General features: G+C 40.0%; 1 protein-coding gene across 1 annotated transcript; it reads right to left on the bottom strand.

Annotated features, from left to right (window-relative positions):
• Nucleotides 1-18,983: 18,983 nt before the first annotated feature.
• LOC142437541 (olfactory receptor 2G3-like) lies at nt 18,984-19,937 on the bottom strand. The gene has a single exon (XM_075540657.1). It carries the CDS (start codon nt 19,935-19,937, stop codon nt 18,984-18,986), a length of 954 nt encoding a protein of 317 aa, XP_075396772.1.
• Nucleotides 19,938-21,959: the final 2,022 nt, after the last annotated feature.

Raw genomic sequence — 21,959 nt, 5'->3', positions numbered from 1 at the left:
AAGGATGAGATCCAGAAGCTGAAATGGGAATGACTGTTAGAGACAGCCAGGTGAAGTTTCTATTACAGCCGTTCATGTATCTATACTGATCTATTAAGAAAACCTCATCAAAATAATTAGTGTATTCATCTTCAAAGGTTCTCATCTATCATGCTTTCTCATCACAGTCTTCTTTAATAAATGATCATTACTGTTGTCTGCAAGTTAAAATTCAAGTTTTAAAATTTGATTCACTAAAAAAACTCTCTCTAGATGAGACCACCATTTACAGTTGTTGTTAGGCACCTTGGAGCTGGTTCTGACTCTCAGTGACCGCCATGTACAACAGAAAAAAATTGCTGTTGGGCATTGTGCATCCTGATCAGTGTCCTTCAGTTTGAGCACATCAGTGAAACCACTGTGTCAATCCATCCTGTTGAAGGTCATCCTCTTTTCGATACCCCTTACTTTACCCAACATGATGTTCTTCTCAAGGGACTGGTCTCTTCTGACAATATATCCAAAGTGCTCGCCTCTAATGGAGCATTCTGGATGTACTTCTTTCAAGTCAGATTTCTTTGTTCATTTGCCAGTCCGTGGTACTTTGATTATTCTATGCCAGTACCATGATTCAAATGCTTCCATCCTTTTTCAGTGTCCTTGATTCAATTTCCAACTCGCAAATGCAGATGAGGCAACTGAAAATACCATGGCTTGGGTCAGGTACACCTTAGTCTTCAAAGTATATCCTTTATTTCCAACACTTTAATGAGGTCTTGCAATGGGTCTTTGAGTATTTGACTGCTGCTTCTGTGAGCACTGGCTGTAGATCCAAGCAAGACAAAACCTTAAAAAAATTCAATATTATATTGAAATGTACAAAATACTAGACTTAGAAAATCAAAAAGGAAGAACATGTTCAGCATATCTTAAACTGAAAGACCTCAGGGAAACAAATTGAAGTCTCAAATTGTAATATTGAAAGATTCTCTGCGCAGAATATTGAACGATATAGGAAGCATTGAAAGAAAATGGAAAGAATATATAAAATCTCTGTACCAAAAAGTACTAGTCAACATTCCACCATTTCAGCAGGTAGCATATGAGCAAGAACCATGGTACTAAAGGAAGAAATGCAAACTGCACTGACTGTATTGGCCAAGGTTCCATAAATTGATAAAATATCTATTGAAAATTCTCAACAAGCTGATGAAATATGGATAGCAATTGAAAACAGGCTTGGGCCAGGAGCACCTAGCCTTCGAAGTAACATACACTCATCATTGCCAGGAAATATGGAAGAAATCTCCTTGGCCAGCTGAATGAAAGAGATCCATATTAGTACCCATTCGAAAGAAAGGTGACCCAACAGAATGCTGAGTTCATAAAGCAATATCATTAATAGTTCATGCAAACAAAATTTTGCTGAAGATCATCCAGCAAAGGCGGCAGCAATCCATTGACATGTTGCTGCCAGTGGTTCAGGCCGGATTCAGAAGAGGATGTGAAGCAAAGGGTATCATTGCTGATATTGGATGGATCTTGGTTGACAGCAGGGAATAGCAGCAATACGCTTACTTTTGCTTTATTGAATATGCCAAGGCAATCTACTCTGTGGATCCTAACAATCCATGAATAGTCTTAAGGAGAATGGGAATTCCAGAACACCTCATCGTGCTCATGTGGAAACTGTCCATGGACAAAGAGACCGTTGTGGTAACACAACAAGGTCATACTGCAAGGTTTAAAATCAGGAAAGTTTGCATCTTCTCATCATCGTCAATCTGTATGCTGAGCAAATAATCCAAGAAGCTAGATTATATGAAGAACAATGTGGCATTGGCATTGAAGGAAGGTTCATTAACAAGTTGTGATAACAACCTTGCTTGCTGAAAGTAGGGTTGTGTATTCATAGATAGAGTTTCTATCTCATCCTTCAACCAAATGTGTCCCATGTTATGGTTATATCCAACTACCTGCCTTTTTTCATACCTGTGATAATTAACCCCAAGAATGTTTCATTTAAACAAGTCATTTCTAGATAAAGGCCTTGTGATGATTCTTAATACTAGCTACAGCATTGAAGAATATCTTCATTCACTCTGACATCTGTATATCCTTGTGTTAGTCTTGGTACTTTAGAGAAACAAATCCACAGAAACTCATGTATAAGAGACAGTTTTATATAAAGGGAAAGTGTACATAAAGGAAACATCCCAACCCAGTGCTGCCCAAGCCCACAAGTCCAACATTACCCACATGTCCAACACCAATCCACAAAGTCCTCCCGCATATCACAAAACAGAAGCAATGATGCTGGCTCCTAGAGGAAAGCTGAGTCAGTGAATGTGTAAATATCTCAGTGCTAGCAGGGCTCTCCACACTGTTGCTCCAGCACCCAGGGCTGCATCAGGGTGGGTCTATGTGGCTTCTCCTCAGGAATGTCCTGCAGGAAGTGAACCTTGCAAACTAAAGCATGAAACTGCCTAGGGCACCTGAAGCCTGTTCTAACCATCACAAACAAGAGACCCCAGAACTACAAAGGTGAGGCTCACTGAGCCATTTATCCTTCCACCCTTCAATTGATTGGCCAGTTTGGCACAAGAAACTAACTACCTCAAGGCTGTTCTGAAAAGCAAACCCTGTAAGCATTCTGATATTATGATGATTATACATTTTTAGTTCCACCTTTGCTGCCCTAACCCATCCTATTTATGACTGCGACTAAAAATTAACCAAACAAATGACTGTGTTATAGATTCTTTACTTCATGAACAATACCAATATGTTGAGGGAATTTTATCAGAGGTCACCTCACCTGTTGAGACTGGTGCCCTCCTATATCCAGACGTCATCATTTATTCTTTCCTCTCAATGAATTCTCCTGAATCCTGAATTTTTCACAGGTAAGTGGTTTCTTCTCTAACTTCCTAATGTTCTCAGCACTAAACTACCCATTACCATAATCTCATAACCTGATAGGTTATCACACAGTGTCTGGCAAAACCCAACTTTGTTAACTCATCCAAAAAATCATCTACCAAAATATTTCATCAGTTTCATATGTTACATTGAATCTACATCCAGGTCTCAAACAAGGTTTTAATGCATATTATATATGCCAATCTATGTATTCAGCAGTGTTAAATGATCTGTTTCAAAGCTCTGACCTACATTTAATCCTTTTGAAAGTTAGGAGATTATGAGTTAATTGGATATCAATTGTCACATGCTTTACAGTTTGATCTTCAATACCACCAGTACTTACATTCCTACAACTAATTTCTCTGTGTAAATATTTTTAAATGTAAAAATAACAAATTTTACGAACACAATTCTTTTTTAAAAAATAATTTTATTGAGAGGTCATATAATTCTTATCACAATCTATACATGCATCCATTGTGTCAATCACATTTGTACATTTGTTGCTGTCATCTCATGAACCCTTGACAATTAATAAATTATTATTATTTTGTCATATCTTACACTGTCCGATGTCTCCCTTAACCCACATTTCTTTTGCCCATCCCCCAGGGAGGAGGTTATATGTAGATCCTTGTAATTTGTTTCCCCTTTCTACCCCACCTTCCCTCCATCCTCCAGGTATTGTCATTCTCACCACTGGTCATGAAGGGATCAGCTGTCCTGGATTCCCTGTGTTTCCACTTCATATCTGTACCAGTGTACATCCTCTGGTCTAGCCAGATTTGTAAGGTAGATTTGGGATCATGATAGTGAGGGGAGGAAGCATTTAAGAACTAGAGGAAAGTTATATATTTCATTGTTGCTACACTGCACCCTGACCGGTCATCTCCTCCCCATGACCCTTCTATAAGGGAGTGTCCAGTTGCCTACAGATGTGCTTTGGGTTTCAACTCTGCACTCACCCTCATTTATACTGACATATTTTTTTTTTCTTTGATGCCTGATACCTCGTCTCCTCAACATCTCATGGTCACACAGGCTGGTGTGCTTCTTCCATGTGGGCTTTGTTGCTTCTCAGCTAGATGGGTACTTGTTTACCTGCAAGCCTTGAAAACCCCAGACTCTATATCTTTGGATAACTGAGCACCTTCAGCGTTCTAGACCACATTTGCTTATGCACACATTTGTCTTCAGCGATCTTGTCAGGAAGGTGTGCATCATGGAATTCCAATGTAATAGAACAAAGTGTTATTTCATTGAGTAAGTAGTTGAATGGAGGTTCAATGTCCATTGACTGCCTTAATATTAAACCTATAAATATATGCACATAGATCTATTTCCCCACCATCCAATATAAATATATTTACTTACGTATATGCCTGTATTTATATCTCTATAAATACCCTTTGCATCCTAGATCTTTCCTCTCTTTCCTTTTACTTTCCTCTTGTCCCACTATCATGCGCAGCCTTCATTTGAGTTTCAGTAATTTCTCACGGTTACATTGCCCTGTTGAAGTCCTACAGGGCCTCTCACACCCTCCTTGCCAATAATTTTGGATCACTTTTTGCTCTGTTGACCCTGGGTTTGTAAAAAACCCCACATTTCCACCACTTCCCCTCTCCCATGACCCCCCCCCACCCACTCCTGGGAACCATGGGTCCTGTTGTTTTCTCCTCCAGACTGTTCATCCAGCCTATATTATCTAGATAGACTGCAGAGATAATAATATGCACCCCAAAAAAAGGCATGGCAAGACAAAGCAACTAAAGAGAATACAATGAAGACAAAAAAAGAAGAAAACCAATGACCCAGAAAAAAATTAATTTTTTTAAAAGGAGAAAGTGAAAAAATATTTTTTTAAGAAAGAAAAACCTGTAAATAGATCAAAGTCTGATTTTTTACCTCTAGGATTGTCCTCCTTCTCAATCAATACATTTTAACTGTGAAAAAATTGTTCACTAAGCTATTACTTCACAAATACCAACTGTGTGACTTGAGAAACAAATTCAGAGGCACTCATAAATGTATGAGAGAGAGCTTTCTATGAAGAAGTAATTATATATCGAGAGAACATCTCAGCTCAGTCCAACTGAAGTCCATAAGTCCAATAATTGTCCATTGGCCCCTCTTCAGACTCGCCAAATAATACGCAATGATACAGAATGCAGGAATAGCATAGGTTGGCAGGTGTGGGATTATAGAGACTTTTCCCCAGCTTTGTCTACCCCCGAAGATAAGCCTAACATTAGAGGCTATTTGCCAGCACATGTGGGAGGTCAGATGTTTTGAGATATCCTCCCTGAAGGCATTGAAACTGCGGGGTTGACACCCTATTGGTAATGATTTCCATGAAGAGCCAGAGAACAGGTCAAACCTGCTCAGTGACATCCAAAGTTAAGCTGCCATCCTGTATGTAGGAACCACCCATCTTGTCACATGAATGCCCCCAATTCCTCCCCTTCCTATTGTATTACCCCTAGATTGTCCCCCTCCCATTACTGTAGCTCCTATTGTGCAACCCCTTCCTGTGATGTATGTCTTTATCTGTAATTAGGACGCTGGCACACACCCCCAAAGATATATAAGCTTTGGTTAGCAATAAAGAAAGTCTCTCTGCTCCCCTTCATCTCCTGAGGTCTTCGATCCCCTGTTTCCTTTCCCTGTGTCCTCTTTTCCCTTGCCCTCTTACCTGCCCTCCAGTCTCCCATCACCACGTGGACCACCCACTGAGGCTGAGGTGAACATGCTACCATGAAATGTGTCTGACTCCATTATTTCAATCTCTCTTCTTTTTTTTAAAACATTTTATTAGGGGTTCATACAACTCTTATCACAATCCATACATATACATACATCAATTGTATAAAGCACATCTTTACATTCTTTGCCCTAATCATTTTCTTTTCTTTTTTTAAAATTTTTAAATTTTTATTTATTTATTTTTAAATTAATAAATCTTTAATGGGGCTCATAAAGCTCTTATCACAATCTGTACATACATCAATTGGGCAAAGCACCCTTATACATTTGTTGCACTCATCATTCTCATAATTCACCTTCAACTTGGGTTCCTGGAATCAGCTCGGTTTCCCTTTTTTTCCCCCTCTCCCTCCCTCGCCGCTCCCACCTTCCCCCTGGTCCCTTGACCCCAATTCTACCTTGAGGACCTGGTTATACCAGAGGCTGTATAGCGGTGCAGTAGGGATCTGGAAACACAGGGAATCTAGGACAGACGAACCCCTCAACACCCGCGGTAGGAGTGGCGACATCAGGATGGAAGGGGGTGTAGAAAGGGAGAACCGATCTTGGAGATCTATGTATAACCTCCTCTCTGGGAGATGGGCAATGGGGAGGTGGGTGAGGGGAGGCGCCGGGGAGTATAAGATAAGATATAATAATTATTTATAAACTCTCTTCTATCTCTCTTGCTTTCTAGGACTTTATTATAATCTATAATATATAAAATATATCTATCTATGAATGTATATATATAGTTTTAACTGTACAATTGTGCTTATCAAACACACAATTAGTTGTGGGGTACTGGCCTTTCCCCACAGGTGGGTGCAAATAGTGCTGATAATATCACAGCAGCTCTCAGAGTGACTTGTAAGCAGGAAGGTGAAGGCAAAGGGAAGGGGGTGGAGCCCTGGCCTCCAGAATGCTCTATATCTCAGCTGCATTTCAAAGTGAACTCATCAGGCTGCAACTTGATTTATAGGCTAAACTATACCCCTACACTTTCATCTATCTTCATGTTGCTGAAATTATGTGACTAGAACAGAAGGCACAGTGGTAATTTGTGTACATACTCCTATATTAAAGAAGGCTCAGGTTTGAAGAGGTGGTATTTCAAGATGAGGCATACAACTCTCAAGTGGTAGAAATGGCATATAAAACATGCTTCCTCGTTGTCATTGTACCACATTGAGTATCTGTTTCAGAGTATTATGTAAGCCAAAGATATGCCCTCTCCCCAACTTTCTTTTTTAAGACTCAAAATGATTCGGGATAACCAAATGCACTGGGTGCATTACAAAAGCACACAAAGACAAGTCAAAAGGCATTGCTGAAACTTTTCTTAAAGAAAAAAACAAAATGTGAAGTTATGGCCTATTGACATATCCTTATTTAAAATATTTTCATAAGCTCACTCTTTCCTGAAGACTCTGCCTCTACTATGTTGGCTTCTTGGAGAGGTTCGAACTGTGCTTCTTTTCATTGTCCTGTGAGTTTGGGAAACAAAAAGAAGTCTGAAGGAGCAAGAGGAGGGCTGTAAGTTGCATAAGGTGAGGTTTCCCCATGAAATCCTCACACGACAGTCCCTGATGCCCTCAAAGAACACATGGCTCCATTGTTGTGGTCCAATGTGTTTCAATCTTCTCAAAACTTTTCCATGGTAGGCACACATGATGGTCCTGTGTCCTTTGAGAAAATGAATCAAGATGACCATTTTGAAGCACCACAAACAGTCCCCACAGCCCCGGAGCGCATCTCTTGGTCTTCAATTTAACTGTCCAGCAGATCCTCTGGGATGAAACCGGCCATTTGATTGGGCCTTTTCGGTGAAGGCACCTTCACGGACTCGGACAATTGTATCAATGATAGACTTGTGTGCAGCCATCCAGTTAATTCTTTGGGCCAGGTCCGGACGAGGCATCCCCATCTTCTCTCCAGCTCCTCAGGAAGATAGTCTGTCAGGGCCCCAATTTCCAGCCTCTCTGGAAGATAAATGACCTATTGAAGTCTGCATCTTCTGCCCCGACATTCCAAGGAGCTTATCTCTCCAGACCAAAGTTGTGCAGCCCCTGTCCCAGCACCCCAGGGAGTAGGTAGGCAAACAGCAAAGGCACTTCCTAAGAATCACATCCCGACTCAAGGTCCTGCACCTGCAAGCAAAAATTCTCCCTTCTTGTTGTCAATGTACACCACCCTATCTCCCACCGCCTCACCGACAAGCTACAATTTCCCTGATCCACCTCATTGGGTCTCAGAACCGCCCAGGAGCTCAAGATGTTCCTGTCCCTTTCTTTGCTCTCCCTTCCTCCCAGGAGCTCTTTCCCTACTCTAATAAAGCCGCGCTTAAGCTCCCAATATTTGGCTCAATTCTATCGCCGCTTTGTGTCTCAGTGTTGACCTCTCACCAATGATTGCAGAGATGTGTTTAAACGTGTTCTGTTTGGAATGAACTGAAATCCTAGTAGCTATATTTTGTACATACCCGTCTGTACCACCCCAGACACACATTTATATGTGTACCAAATAGCACAGCAAGTAGTCAAGAATGTCTGAACATACTCTATCTAGCTTCAAAGCTAAATGTGTTCTCCCAATTGGCCAGTCAGATATTGATGTTGTTGCTCTCGCATGCCATGGAGTTGGTCAAATCCACAGCGACCCTCTGCACACAGAACCAAACACTACCCACTCCTGTCCCATCATCAAAATGGTTTCCATGGCCTGAGCCCGTTGTTGCCATCCCTGTGTGAATCCATCTCCTTGATGGATGTCCTCTTCTTTGCTGCCTCTTTACTGAGCATGAGGTCTGTCTCCAGGGATTGGTCTCTTCTGACAGGTCCCAAATATGTAGGAAACATCTTAGCATCCTTGCCTCTAAGGAGGACTCTGGCCATATTTCTTCCCAGACAGAATTTTCCCCTTTTGCCACACCATGGTACACTGAATATTCTTCACCACCCCATACCACCACCAACTTCAAGCACATCAATTCTTCTTTGGTCATCCTTATTCAATATCCAAATTTCATATGCATATGAAGCAATTAAAAATACAACAGCTTGGTTGGATCAGGCTCTTAGTCCTCAAAGAAATCTTCCTACTTTTCAACATGATAAAGAGGTTTAGGGCAGCAGTTTTACCCATTGCAATGTGTCCTTTTAGTTCTTGACTGATGCTTTACTGAGAATTGATTATGAATCCAAGCAAGATGAAATCCTTAGCAACTTCAAACTTTTCTCAATTTATCATAATGTTACCAATTGATCCAGTTGTGAGGATTTTGGACTTTCTTTCCATTGAGTTGTAGTAAGGGCTACAATCCTTGATCTTCATCAGCAAGTGCCTAAATCCTCCTCACTTCAGGCAATCAAGGCAATGTCATCTGCATATCGCAGATTGCTATTCAGTCAGAAGAAGCATTTATTTTAACTATCTGTTCTTGCCCATTTACAAAAGAGGTGAACATAATGCCATCTTTGTGTGGCTGCTATGAGTACTAAGTGAGTTAATTGCCATAGGCACTTGGCAACTGATGACGTACTCCATAAGTATTAGATACACCATGCCTTTGTACATGTGTGACAAGTGCAGATGGCATGGTGATGAAATGCTTGAAGGCACACTGAAGGGTTGGTAGTCTGAGCTCACCAGCTGCTCTGGAAGTGAAGATATGGTGATCTGGTTCGGTAAAGATTACTGTATTGTAAACACTGTGCAGCAGTTCTACTCTGTCCTATATTTAATTTGAGTCAGAAGAATCAACTTGATGGCAATAAGGTTGATTTTGTGTTTTACATGTGTACACATATGACTTCATATCTCTTCATATTAAATCTATCTTGTATATAGCATTTCTCTTAGGAAATTCAGTGGCATAATCTGTGACTATTCATCTTATTGGTTATACCTACCTCATTTTATGTTTTCCTATTCATTTGATAACAAAGAAAAAGCAAAAAGTACACACATAGATGCACACTGGTTCCATTCATTCATGAAACTGTCGGGTAGATGTCCTTGATAATAATACTTTTATATTATAGATAATTTTAACTAGAAATTTGATCATTTCCTAAACTAGGTAAAAGCACAAAACAGTTAAGGATTGGAAAAAATGAATTGATTCAAGACATGATTAAATATTAAATAGCAATTCTTTTTTATGGATATGCTTACTGTAAAGGTAAATACAAACATCCTCTGTCAAGTCTGTATACATTTATGGATAGACTAACACTCTCTCCCACACCTGTACAACCTGTTTGTCTTCCCAGAGATCTATGTGTGGGTCACAGTCATTGTAGAACTTTGTGCTTCACATTATGTGTCCATGCTGCCTTTAACTTTGGCAAACCTCTCAGTGTCTCCCCCACCTCCATTATGTTTTGACAACTTCCTTCTGTATGTTGTTTACCCTTCACTCACGTCAATAACTCTCTACCAGTGACTCTTCTTCCCTTCTTTTCCTTTTTCTCCTGGTAACCTTCAGGGAATAGTTCTTTAATGTGACTAGTTCTTTCTTGACTTTCTACAATAATAATATCATAGAAGAGTTGTTCTTCTTTGATTATTTTATATTATTTAGCATTAGAGCAGACTACCAAGGAGAACATTGCTAACTACTCAGAAGACATCGCCACTGAACACCTTAGGCATAGTTTTGAAGCATTGTCAGATAATGCAGGCCTAATGAATAAAAGCGGAAAAATGTCTGAGATAGTTCCAGAGGATGGGCCCCCTGGGGGGAGGACACTCAAAGTATGTTTGAAGAGGAGATGATTACTAAACCTGGAGTTGACTGTGGGAATGGAGTCAGGCCTGTGGGATTTGAGCCTTTGGGTTCTTCATTTGCTTATGGGGCATGAAGGTAAGAAAAAACAGCGGCAAAAATACTAATGATAAGATCCTGGAATGTGTGAATTGTGAATCTGTGAAAACTGGTATAATAGAAGTTTGCAAGACCAATGACTTGTTCATAGTAAATATCATTTTTTACTAAAATACAAAGGGAAACTATATACATGGACTTCTCTAGATGAAAGACATATAAATCAAATAGACTGTCTGTGGAAGGAGATTGTGGAGAAGCACCATATCAGTAATTAAAGCCATGTGTAGCAGACCACCAGTAGCCCATATGTGAGTTCAGGATAAAGCTAAATATAATTAAAACATGTCCATGAGAGTCAAAATACAACCTTAAGCCTTTGCCACCTGAATTTTGAGAATATCTCAATTACAGATATTCTGTGTTGAACACTAATAACAGAAGACCTGAGATACTGTGAAAAGACATCATGACTATCATTCCTAAAGGAAACAACAGGTTGTTAAAATGACAGGAAAGAAAAAAAAAAGAACAAAGTAGATGTCTGAAGAGACTCTGAAACTTTCTCTTAATCTTAGGGTAGTAAAACAAATTGAAGAAATGATGCCATCAAAGAGCTGAGTAGAAAATTTCAAGAGGTCTTTCATAAAGACAAAGAGAAATATTATAATGAAATGTGCAAGACCTAGAATTAGAAAATGAAAGGGAAGGGCATATCTCAAAATGACAAGCTCAAGGAAAAATTCAAGAGGAACTGAACACAATGATAGACATATAACCCACCCACCCACCCCCAAGGGGGTGAACAACAGAGAAAGGGTGAAGTGAGACAGTAGATGATGTAAGAACTCAAAATAATAATAATTCATCATTTATCAAGGGTTCATGGGGGAAGGAGGGTGGAAGAGGGAAGAAGAAATGAGGAGCTGATATCAAGGGCTCAAGTAGAATGAAAATATTTTGAAAATGATGATGGCAACAAATGTACAGATGTGCTTGACACAATGGAGCTGTGAATGGATGTGGTAAGAGCTATGAGAGCCCCCGATAAAACGTTTTTAAAAATGCAAGCCTCAAGTTGAAATACTGAAAAATTCTATGGGCAAAATATTGAACCATTCAGGAAGTATCAAAATAAGTTGTAAAGAAAATAAAGAGCTTCTGTTCCTAAAAGAACTAGTTGACATGGACCTATTTATAACCTCCTCCCTGGGGGATGGACAACAGAAAAGTGGGTGAAGGGAGACGTTGGACAGTGGAAGATATGACGGGAGACATTGGTCAGTGGAAGATATGATAAAATAATAATAATTTATAAGTTATAAAGGGTTCATGAGGGAGGGAGGGTTTAGAAGGAGGAAGAAATGAGGAGCTGATACCAAGGGCTCAAGCGGAAAGCAAATGTTTGAGAATGATGATGGCAACAAATGTACCAATGTGCTTAACACAATGGATATATGGATGGATGGATTGTGATATGAGTTTTATGGGGGCGGGAGGGAGACTCCGGATAGGGAAAGATATGACAAAATAACAATCTGTGGATTATCAGGGGCTCAAGAGGGAAGGGGGAGTGGGGAGGGAGGAGGGAAAAAAAGAGGACCTGATGCGGAGGGCTTAAGTGGAGAGCAAATGCTTTGAGAGTGATTAGGGCAAAGAATGTACGGATGTGCTTTATACAATTGATGTATGTATGTATATATGTGGATTGTGATAAGAGTTGTATGAGCCCCTAATAAAATGTAAAAAGGGGGAAAAAAGAGTTTTGTGAGCCCTCAATAAAATTAATTTTTTTACAAAAAGAAGAACTAGTTGACATTTCACCATTCAGGAGGTATAATATGAGAAAGAACCAATGGTGCTGAAGGAGAAGTTCAAGCTGCACTGAATACATTAACCAAAAACAAGTGTCCAGGAATTGGTGGAAACCAATTGGAATGTTTCAAAAAGTTGTTGAAGTACTGGATACTGGTTTAGTTTTGCCAGGAAATTTAGAAGACAACTAGTTGGTCATTGCATAGGAAGAAACCCACATTTGTTCCCATTTTAAAGAAAGGTGACCCAACAGAAAGCTCACATTATAAAATAATGTTATTAATTTCTCACACAAGCAACATTTTTCTGAAAATTATTCAACAACAGTAGATGCAGTGCATTGCCAGGGACCATCCAGAGGTTCCGGCCAGTCACAGAGAACGTTGAACAAGGGTTACCATAACGATGGCAGATGGATCTTGGCTCAAAGCAAAGAATGCCAGAAATATGTTCACTCTGCCAAGTCATTGAACAATCATAACAAACTATGACAACCTTGAGAAGAGTGGGAAGCCCAGTAGACTTCATTGTGCTCATGAGGAACTTGTATGTGGATCAAGATGCAGTTGTGTGAACAGAGCAAGGGAATTCAGCATGGTTTAGAATCGGGTAAGATGTGGGGCAGGGTATATCTGCTCGCCATAATTATTCAATCTGTATTTTAGGCAATGAATCAGGGAAGCTGGCTTATATGAAACATCAGGATTGGAGGAAGCCTTATTCAATATGCAGATGACACAACTTTGCTCGCCAAAAGTGAAGAGAACGTAAAGCACTTAAAGTGAGGAAGATCAAGGATTGCAACCTTTGATAATGCAACTCAATGCAATGAACACAAAAAAATTCCTCACAACTGCATCAATAGGTTACATCAGAATAAATGGAGAAAAGCTTGAAGTTGTCAAGGATCGAATTTTCATGGAAGCAGAAGTCAAGAGACCAAAAGACACATTGTATGGGGTAAATCTGCTGCCAAGGTCTCTTACATGTATTGAAGAGCAAGGATGTTGCTTTGAGGACTAAAGTTGCTTGACGCAAGTCATGGTATTTTCAGTTGCCTCATACGCATGTGAAAGTTGGACATTCAATAAGGAAGATTGAAGAAACACTGATGCACTTGAATGGTGGTGCTAGAGAAGAATATTGAAATGATCGTGGACTGCTAAAAGGGCCAACTTATCTGTTTTGAAAGAAATATTCCTTAGAGGCAAGGATGGTGAGACTTTGTCTTACATACTTTGGACATGTTGTCAGGAAAGATCAGTCCCTGGAGAAGCATGTCATGTTGGGTTAATTAGAGGATCATAGAAGAAGAAAGCCCTCAAAGGGCTGGGTCAATACAGTGGCTACAACTGTGGGCTCAGGCATGTGAACAATTATGATAGTGGTGCAGGACTGGGCAGTGTTTGCGTGTGTCGCTCATAGTGTCACTATGGTTTGGAACCAACTCAATGACAACTAACAACATACTGAGCATAATGTCCTCTACTTTCATCCATGTTGTAAACTGTTTCATGGCTTCATCATTATTCTTTCATGCTGTGTAGTATTTCATTGCATGTGGGTACTGAAGTGTATTGATCCATCGCACCAACGATGAGCATTTAGGTTGTTTCTATGTTTGCCACTGTGAACAGTGCTGTGATGAACATGGGTGTGCATATCTATTATTTCTTATTTCTCTAGGGCATATGCGAAGTAGAGAGATTGATAGGTCAAATGGGTTTCCTAGTCCAAAATTTTTCAGAAAATGTCATATGGCTTTCCATGTGGTGGCACTATTTTATAATCTCATCAGTGGTGCATGAAGATTCCAGTCTCTGCGTCAACACCAGCATTTGTTGTCATGGGTTTTTTTGTTTTTATTTTCTTTCTCCTTTGTTGTTGAAGGTCATTAAGACTCAGCCTTAAAACGGCTGAAAATTATTATGACCTATGTGTTTGCTAATTTCTTCTGAGACTTAACGTTTTGAACACTTTTTTTCTTTCTGGTGGGATACTCTGTCATTGGTGTTTTGAATTCCATCTTTCTATTGACTAATGATCTCAATCATTTATTCATACATATGTTAGTTGCCATCATACTGGTGTAAGCTAAAGTCATCATGACGTCTGTGGTGCTTTTAACCATCAGTCTTTTTCAATGAATTCATCAACGATTTTACCATTCTTCCACTCAAGACTCATAATATATTTGATGTTTGGTCTTATTTGAATTTTTAGAAGAATCTATATTTCTCTGATGTCTAATCCCTCTCAGTTCCTCAAATTAGATCCTGCTCAGACATGTTGTAACAAGTGAGTGCAAATACATTTTGGTGCAAAAATATATTTGAAATCTGTGCATAGCTTTTTCATAATATGTGTTTGCCATGAAGTTTTTTAGGACCTCTCTTATGGCTCCTATTTGGGAAGGAACTGCAATTTCCTTAGAGCCATCAATGGGGGAAGATAAATGAAAGATCCTAGCGAGAGAAAGGGGATACATGTCCCTTTCCTCATAAGTGGTACCATGAATACTTTTCATGCATTGTAGAAGGAAAATTAAAATGCCTGGTTCGAAGATGTGGGTCATGGAAGGTTGGGGAATGGGAAAACAAATGTTACTGCTGAATGGCTGAGTGCACAAAAAACCAATGCGTGCTATTAATATCTGAAATCTCTAGGATACATGAGTCGAGTAAAACAACTTTAATCTCATCATAAGTACATTTTAAAACCACCACTGAAAAAGCATATAGGGAAGGGGCTGTGAGTGCTTGTAAACATTTAAAAACAAGAAAAAATGGAAATATGTCCTGAAATATGAAACCATGTAGCAAGCAATATAGAGTTGAAAAAACAAATGTGGTAAATATTTCCTTTTCCTTTTGGTTGCATGGACTATTACTGTAAAACTGGCTTTAAAAATATTATTATGGTTTTTTTTGTTGTTTTCCTCATCTATTACTTGTGCTACTTTGGGAACTTGATATTAGTGTAATAAAGCTCAGCTTGTGTGCATCCTATGGTTATTTATGTTCATAATTGCTCATGGAGAAAAAATAAGATTTTGGGTAGGCATGGGGTAGCTGCAAAAGGAGAATGCACAGTAAGACAGTTTGGAACAGGCATTACTGCTGTCTGTCACCTGATATACTTTCTAGGCTTTGGCTTTGTGCTCTATCATTACCTTACAACAACAACAAGAAAAAGACAACTAAAACCATCTTATCTTCCTCTTTGAATTGTTTTCAAATTACAAATGAAAATGTTATGTATGAAAAGCAAGAATAAAAGTAAAGAATGACCATTAAAATAAAACTTAAGCCCAGTACCATATTCCCTCAAAGAATTTGGTATTGGTTATGCCTAACAATTATCAAGGAACTTGGCTAACATATTATTTTATCATATAAAAGTTTCAGCAAACTGATCTAAGGAGGCTGTGAACATGGGAAGCCAGGAGTTTAGATTATTTGTTGCTTAAAGCTTTCCCTATGAAGAGAGGTTTATCGAAGCTCAAAATACTTGTGGTGGGTATGGCATATTAAAATCATCTTTGGTGTATAAATTTTATTTTTTCAGATACCAATAGCTTTTGAGCCTATTATAGCTATCTATTTTTAAAGCCCTGATCTTTCAAATTGGAAACACTTATCTTGATGCAAAACAAAACACCCAGAGAAGATTCTGTCAAATTCAGAAAGGCAAAAGACTGAAAACCTCTCAGCGCTGCACATTGTATGCTGAGAAATGTACTGGCATGAAGCAGGGAACCAATAGAGAGGTCTGAGGGGCTGGCCCCAATCCTAACTAGGATGACAACTCCCCTTACTGCAGTAGACTTCACTTCAGCGGACAGCACTGAAGTTACAACTCAGGGAGAGGGACATGTCTTAGCAGAGTACACAGGAGCAAAGGAAGGGAGAGGATGAGAGAGTGGAACATATCCTGGCCCACAAAGCCCTGAGGATGATATTCCCACTCAGACAAGACAACGCACAGAGAGGACCATAGGGTCCGCCCCACTAGGACACTCAATACTCCTCACTGACCTATAGCACTATGGGGGAAAACACTGGAGACACAGTGTGGGAATTGTGCAGATCTGACCCCACCACACTGAGGTGAAACACTAAGGTTGTGCAATCAGAACAGCAAGGGGAACAGAGTAACAAAGTCCCCAGGGGATACCCAAAATAGACTGTGGGACCAGGGCATGGTACCCCATCAGATGGGACCGGAAAACACTCCTAAAGGTCAACAAACAAACCATGAACTATTTACAGACTTTTCTTTTTTTAATCATTGTTTTTTCGTTGTCGTCATTGTTCTGTTTTCTTTTGTTGCTTTGTTTTGTTATGTCTTGTTTTTTATGCATATTATTATCTCTGCATTTCTATTTTAGAGAAGGTAGGCTGAATAAACAATCTGGAAGAGAAAACAGCAGGACCAATTGGGGGGGGGGGCATGGGAGAAAGGGAGGCGTGAGAAAGGAAGTGGGTGTTAACAACCCCAGGGAAAAGGAAACAAGTGATCTAAAATCTATGGTTAGGAAGGTGTTGGAGGCCTAGTAGGGCTTGATCAAGGGCAATGTAAATGAGAGGAATTGTTGAAACCCAAATGAAGGCTGATCATGATAGCAGGACAAGAGGAGAGTAAAAGGAAATGGAGGAAGAACTAGGAGGGAAAGGTCATTTATAGAGGTCTAAATACAGGCATGTACATATGAAAATTTATGTGTACATGATGATGTGGAAATAGATCTATCTGCATATATTTAGTATTGAGTTTAGTATTGAGGTAGCAGATAGAAATTGGGCCTCTACTCAAGTACTCACTCAATGCAAGAACACTTTGTTCTATAACCTGGAATTCCATGATGCTCACCTTCCTGACATGATCCCTGAAGACAAAGTGGGTGAATAAGTAAATGTGGTGAAGAAAGCTGATGGTGCCCGGCTACTAAAAGATACAGCATCTGGGTCTTAAAGGCTGCAAGATAAACAAGCGGGCCATCTAGTTCAGATGCAACAAAGCCCACATGGAAGAAGCACACCAGCCTGTGTGATCATGAGTTGTCCATAGGACCAGGTATCAGGCATCAAAGAACAAAAACAAATGTATCATTGTGAATGTGGGGGATTGTGGAGTGGAGACACAACCCATCTGTAGGCAACTGAACATCCCCTTAGAGAAGTGTCTCGGGAAGGAGATGAGCCAGTCAGGGTACAGAATAGCATTGATGAAATGTACAACTTTCCTCTAGTCCTTTAATGCTTCCTCCCCCTCACCCCATTATCATGATCCAGGTAGATCAGAGGTTGTACACTGGTATAGATCAGAGCTGGAAACACAGGGAATCCAAGACTGAAAAGGCCCTGAGGACCAATAATGAGAGTAGAGATACCATGAAGGTAAGGGAGGGTGGGGAGAGAAGAGGGGAACCAATCACAATGATCTACATCTAGCCCCCTCCCTGGGGGATGTACAACAAAAAAGTGGATTAAGGGATACATTGGACAGTGTAACACATGACAAAATAATAATAATTTATAAATTATCAAGGGTTCAGGAGGGACGGAGAATGGGGGGAGGTGGGAAATGAGGAACTAATATCAAGGGCTCAAGCAGAAAGGAAATGTTATGAGAATGATGATGGCAACAAATGTACAAATGTGCTTAACACAATGGATGGATGTATGGATTGTGATAAGAGTTGTACAAGCCCCCAATAAAATGTTTTTTAAATAAATAAATAAAAGAAATACACCAAATAAACTAGTTTCAAATCCTATGTCATTTTTCCCTGGGGAGGGTTTGAATTAATGATCAAACAGCAAAAATAAAAATTCATACCCCCCCCCCCACTGCTGCCGCCGTTGAGTGTATATAATCAGCTGTGTACAATCCAAAGATTACTTGGCAAAGCATCAGATAGAGTATGTCGGAATCAGAGAAGCTCCATCACAGGGTTATCCAGTCTACCAACGGATGGTGGATCCAAGAGTCCAACACAGATGTGGTGAACTTTCAGCCTCCCTGTTTTCATTGGTCAAAGCATTGAATGCACATGTATGATATCTCAGTGCCTTTGCGAATAAACTTCAAAACCACCTAGGTTATTATTTGTAAACTATGCTTACTTCTCTAAGAAGAGCATCAACAGTTTTGGTTGACTATTAACCCAAAGGTTGGTAGTTTGGATCCACCCAATGTTAACCTAGAAGAAAGGTGTGATGGTCCCGCTTCTGCAAAGAAAACAAACCAGCCAAGAAAACCCTATGAAGCAGGTCTACTTTGTTGCATATGGGGTCCATGAGTTGAAATATAATTGATGACAACAAGTTTTTAACCCCTGCTGAATGGAAATATGTTAATAGGTTGATTTCCTCTCATAAGGCTCAGTAAGGATTTTATATCAGAGAAATATCAGAGAGCAAAGAGAATTACCTGGTAATATTCTGGGACTCGTAAGTCTTGTCTGTGCTTTATTGTGTACACCATAGATTGGCATTTGATAAGATGCCAGTCTGGACAAGATGTCCTGAGTACTTTCTTCTAAGTAAGAGGATCAAACAAAATGATTTCTGTTGCTCATGAATTCTTCAGAAGGCCTTGAGAATTTTATTTTTCAGGACACATTCCAGCCTTTTAGTGTCTTTCAACACTCCCACCTTAGCTCAACTGCGTCTGAACCTTTTCCTCATTAGTCTCCCAAACGCTGGTCTTTGCACACCAGCCTCTTCAGAGCTCCCTGAACATCTTTGTTTCTCAGAGTGTAAATGAGGGGATTCAGTGTAGGAGTTACCACAGTATACAAGAGGGTTATAAACTTCCCCTGACTGTGGGCATAGGAGCTGTTGGGTTGGATGTAGACAGCCGTGATGGTCCCATAGAAGAGAGAGACTACCAGCAAATGGGACCCACATGTTCCCAAGGCTTTACGCCAGGCTTGGATGGATCTGATTCGCATCACTGCCTGTGCGATATATCCATAGGAGACCAGGATGAGTGCCAGGGGCAGGAGCAGAAGCACCAAGGAGGCCATGAAGAGTTGAACCTCATTGGCATGAATGTCTACACAAGCCAACTTGATCATGGCAGGCACTTCACAGATGAAATGGTAAATCCTCCGATTTCCACAAAGGGGCAGCCGAAGGGTGATGGTACCCTGAATCAGAGTGTTGCCCAACCCACTCAGCCACGCCACTCCTGCCAGTGCCTGACACAGCCGTGGGTGCATCACCGTGGCGTAATGAAGAGGGCGGCAAACAGCAGCATAGCGGTCATAGGCCATGACAGCTAGGAGAACACACTCGGTGGATCCCAGTGCCAACGACACATAGAGTTGAATAGTACAGCCTATGGCGGTGATGGTCTTGTCAGGACCATGGAGATTCCACAGCAGTTGGGGCACAATGCTGGTGGTGAAACAAAGATCAACGAAGGAGAGATTGGTAAGGAAGTAATACATGGGCGTCTGAAGCATGGGGTCCAGAGTAGAGACCAGGATGATGGCCGTGTTGCCCACCAAGGTGAGGAGGTAGGAGATCAGGACGACGACAAAGAGAAGCTTCTCAAGCTGGGGCTGGTCAGAGAAGCCCACCAGGATGAAAGCACCGCCCACACTCTCATTGCTCATCTTCATCGCCCTACCCATGAAAAGGAGAGAGCTAAGGGTGAAAAGACAGAGGTCAGTCCACAGCCCCAAACCAACCGGTGTGCCCCTAACAGTTGATATTCCGTAGTGGGAGGAAAACAAATTCAGAAAGGCAGTTGAGATAAAGAGACCTTAGAGCTAAGGTATGAGGTTGTGTTTGTATAAAGAAATTTGTTTCCGTTTTCTGCAAATATTTCTCTTTTTCTCTCAACAGCATCTTGAAAAATTGGAAGCAAGATAAAATAAAGAAGGTGTTGTTAAAGGAATGAATATCTCCTGTATACATATTCTGTCAGTGGCCAAAAGGAGCTTTCTTATGCTCAGTAGTTAACCAGAGAGAAATCTGTTCTCTAAAGATTACCTACCACATTGAAACGCTATAGAGCAAACTACTCGGTCCCATAGTCTCACGCTGAGTTGGAATCAACTTGATGACAGCAGGTATCAGTGGTGTACAGTAAAACTAGCAAAAGAGGAACAACAATAGCAACAGAAGCGCACAGTCATTGCAATATTCTAGTTGACATGTGCATTTACTGATAGTATGATAAGATGGAATATGAGGTTCATAATTAATTACATGTTGTTTTGATTACTTAAAAAATACAACCTTCATGTTAAACAGCTTTTCTCCAACAATTCCTCTTATGATGTAAAAATAAAGAGTTGGCTGCTTAATTCTTGTATTAAGTTAAGCTTTGCACTTTTATTATTTGATAGCTTTTATTAAAATCTTGCTGAGATATAGCATATATACTTCCCTTTATATATAATTTCATAGCATATAGTCGCCAAATAACAAGCCCATCTAATAGTCTTGCAAATGGTGCTCATTCTCAGTCACACGTTAATAGCACTTCCCTGCCATAGTTCATGCTGACCTCTTCCTCCAAGAGATGGGGGTGAAAATCAAAGAAAGCATGCCTGGGAAATTTTTCACAAAAAAAGATGTCATTCATTTTTGCTGGTGGTAAGCAGACATCATTTCTTAACAAGTAGTTTTTAAGTAGAGAACTAAAAGACAGAAGGGAGTGAACCAGAGAATTCATTGTGATTTGAAGCAAGGAGAGGTTGTTTCAGACAGAAGGGCTAATACGCAAAGGCTTAATGGTGAAGAGGCATTGCGGAAAAGAGGAATGTCTGGTGTCATGAGATTAGTCTTCGCTAGGCAGTGGATGGAAGAGGGTTTCAAATTTTGCTAAAGACTTGAGTTTATCCAAAGTCTATTAGTTATTATTGTTTTTCTAAAAGGTATTATAAACAGGTCAAACAGCAATGAAACTCAAAGTGGAGAAAGTAACTTCATTAAAACAACAACAGTGATTTAACCATGGAAGTGTATGATATGTGAATAGTATATCAAGAAAACTATCGAAAAAGAAAAATCTTGACCACTGATAACCGTGGTGAAGAAGAAAGAGTTGCTGCTTTTGGGGCATTGAGTTTATGTTAATTGTGGTGGAATAAAAGGATATCAATAGCGTTTGTACAAGAAGAGTCTAATCAATAACTGAATTGTACATGGATGAGAAGTTGTGGAATGCGAGAATGTTTTGTTGTATACGTTTTTGTCACAGTTAAAAATAATGATGACAAATAACAATGAAAGCAAGGAAGACGAAAATGTTGCAGAATTGAATGTGGTGATAATTGTGCAACTCTCCTTGATAAGATTGAATTATTGAATTGTATGACAGGTGAATGGAGTGAAGACAAAACTAGAAAACAAAAACAATAACACCATCACCAACAAAACTCTGGCCTCAGAATGCAGTAAGGATTTTCCAGGACTGGATTCATACAAGGAGGTCAGTTAGAGAGTTCTTGCAAGGTTTTAAGAAACAGGGGCTTGGTAGTGGGAAGGAAGACTTACATTCTTAGACTCGAGATATTTAGCAGTCAGAATTAGCAGGATATCATGTTGGAGTGAGTGGCTGTGGAGGGTCAGGGGGCTTATGTTAGGTTGCAGATTTTATTTCTTAAGCAGCTGGCAATCTTAGAGATTAAAAAAGCTGGAAAAAA

The sequence above is a fragment of the Tenrec ecaudatus genome, chromosome 1, assembly GCF_050624435.1.
Source record: "Tenrec ecaudatus isolate mTenEca1 chromosome 1, mTenEca1.hap1, whole genome shotgun sequence".
Taxonomy (NCBI): domain Eukaryota; kingdom Metazoa; phylum Chordata; class Mammalia; order Afrosoricida; family Tenrecidae; genus Tenrec; species Tenrec ecaudatus.
Note: the sequence above shows the minus strand (reverse complement) of the source record. Positions and strands in the feature narration are given on the sequence as shown.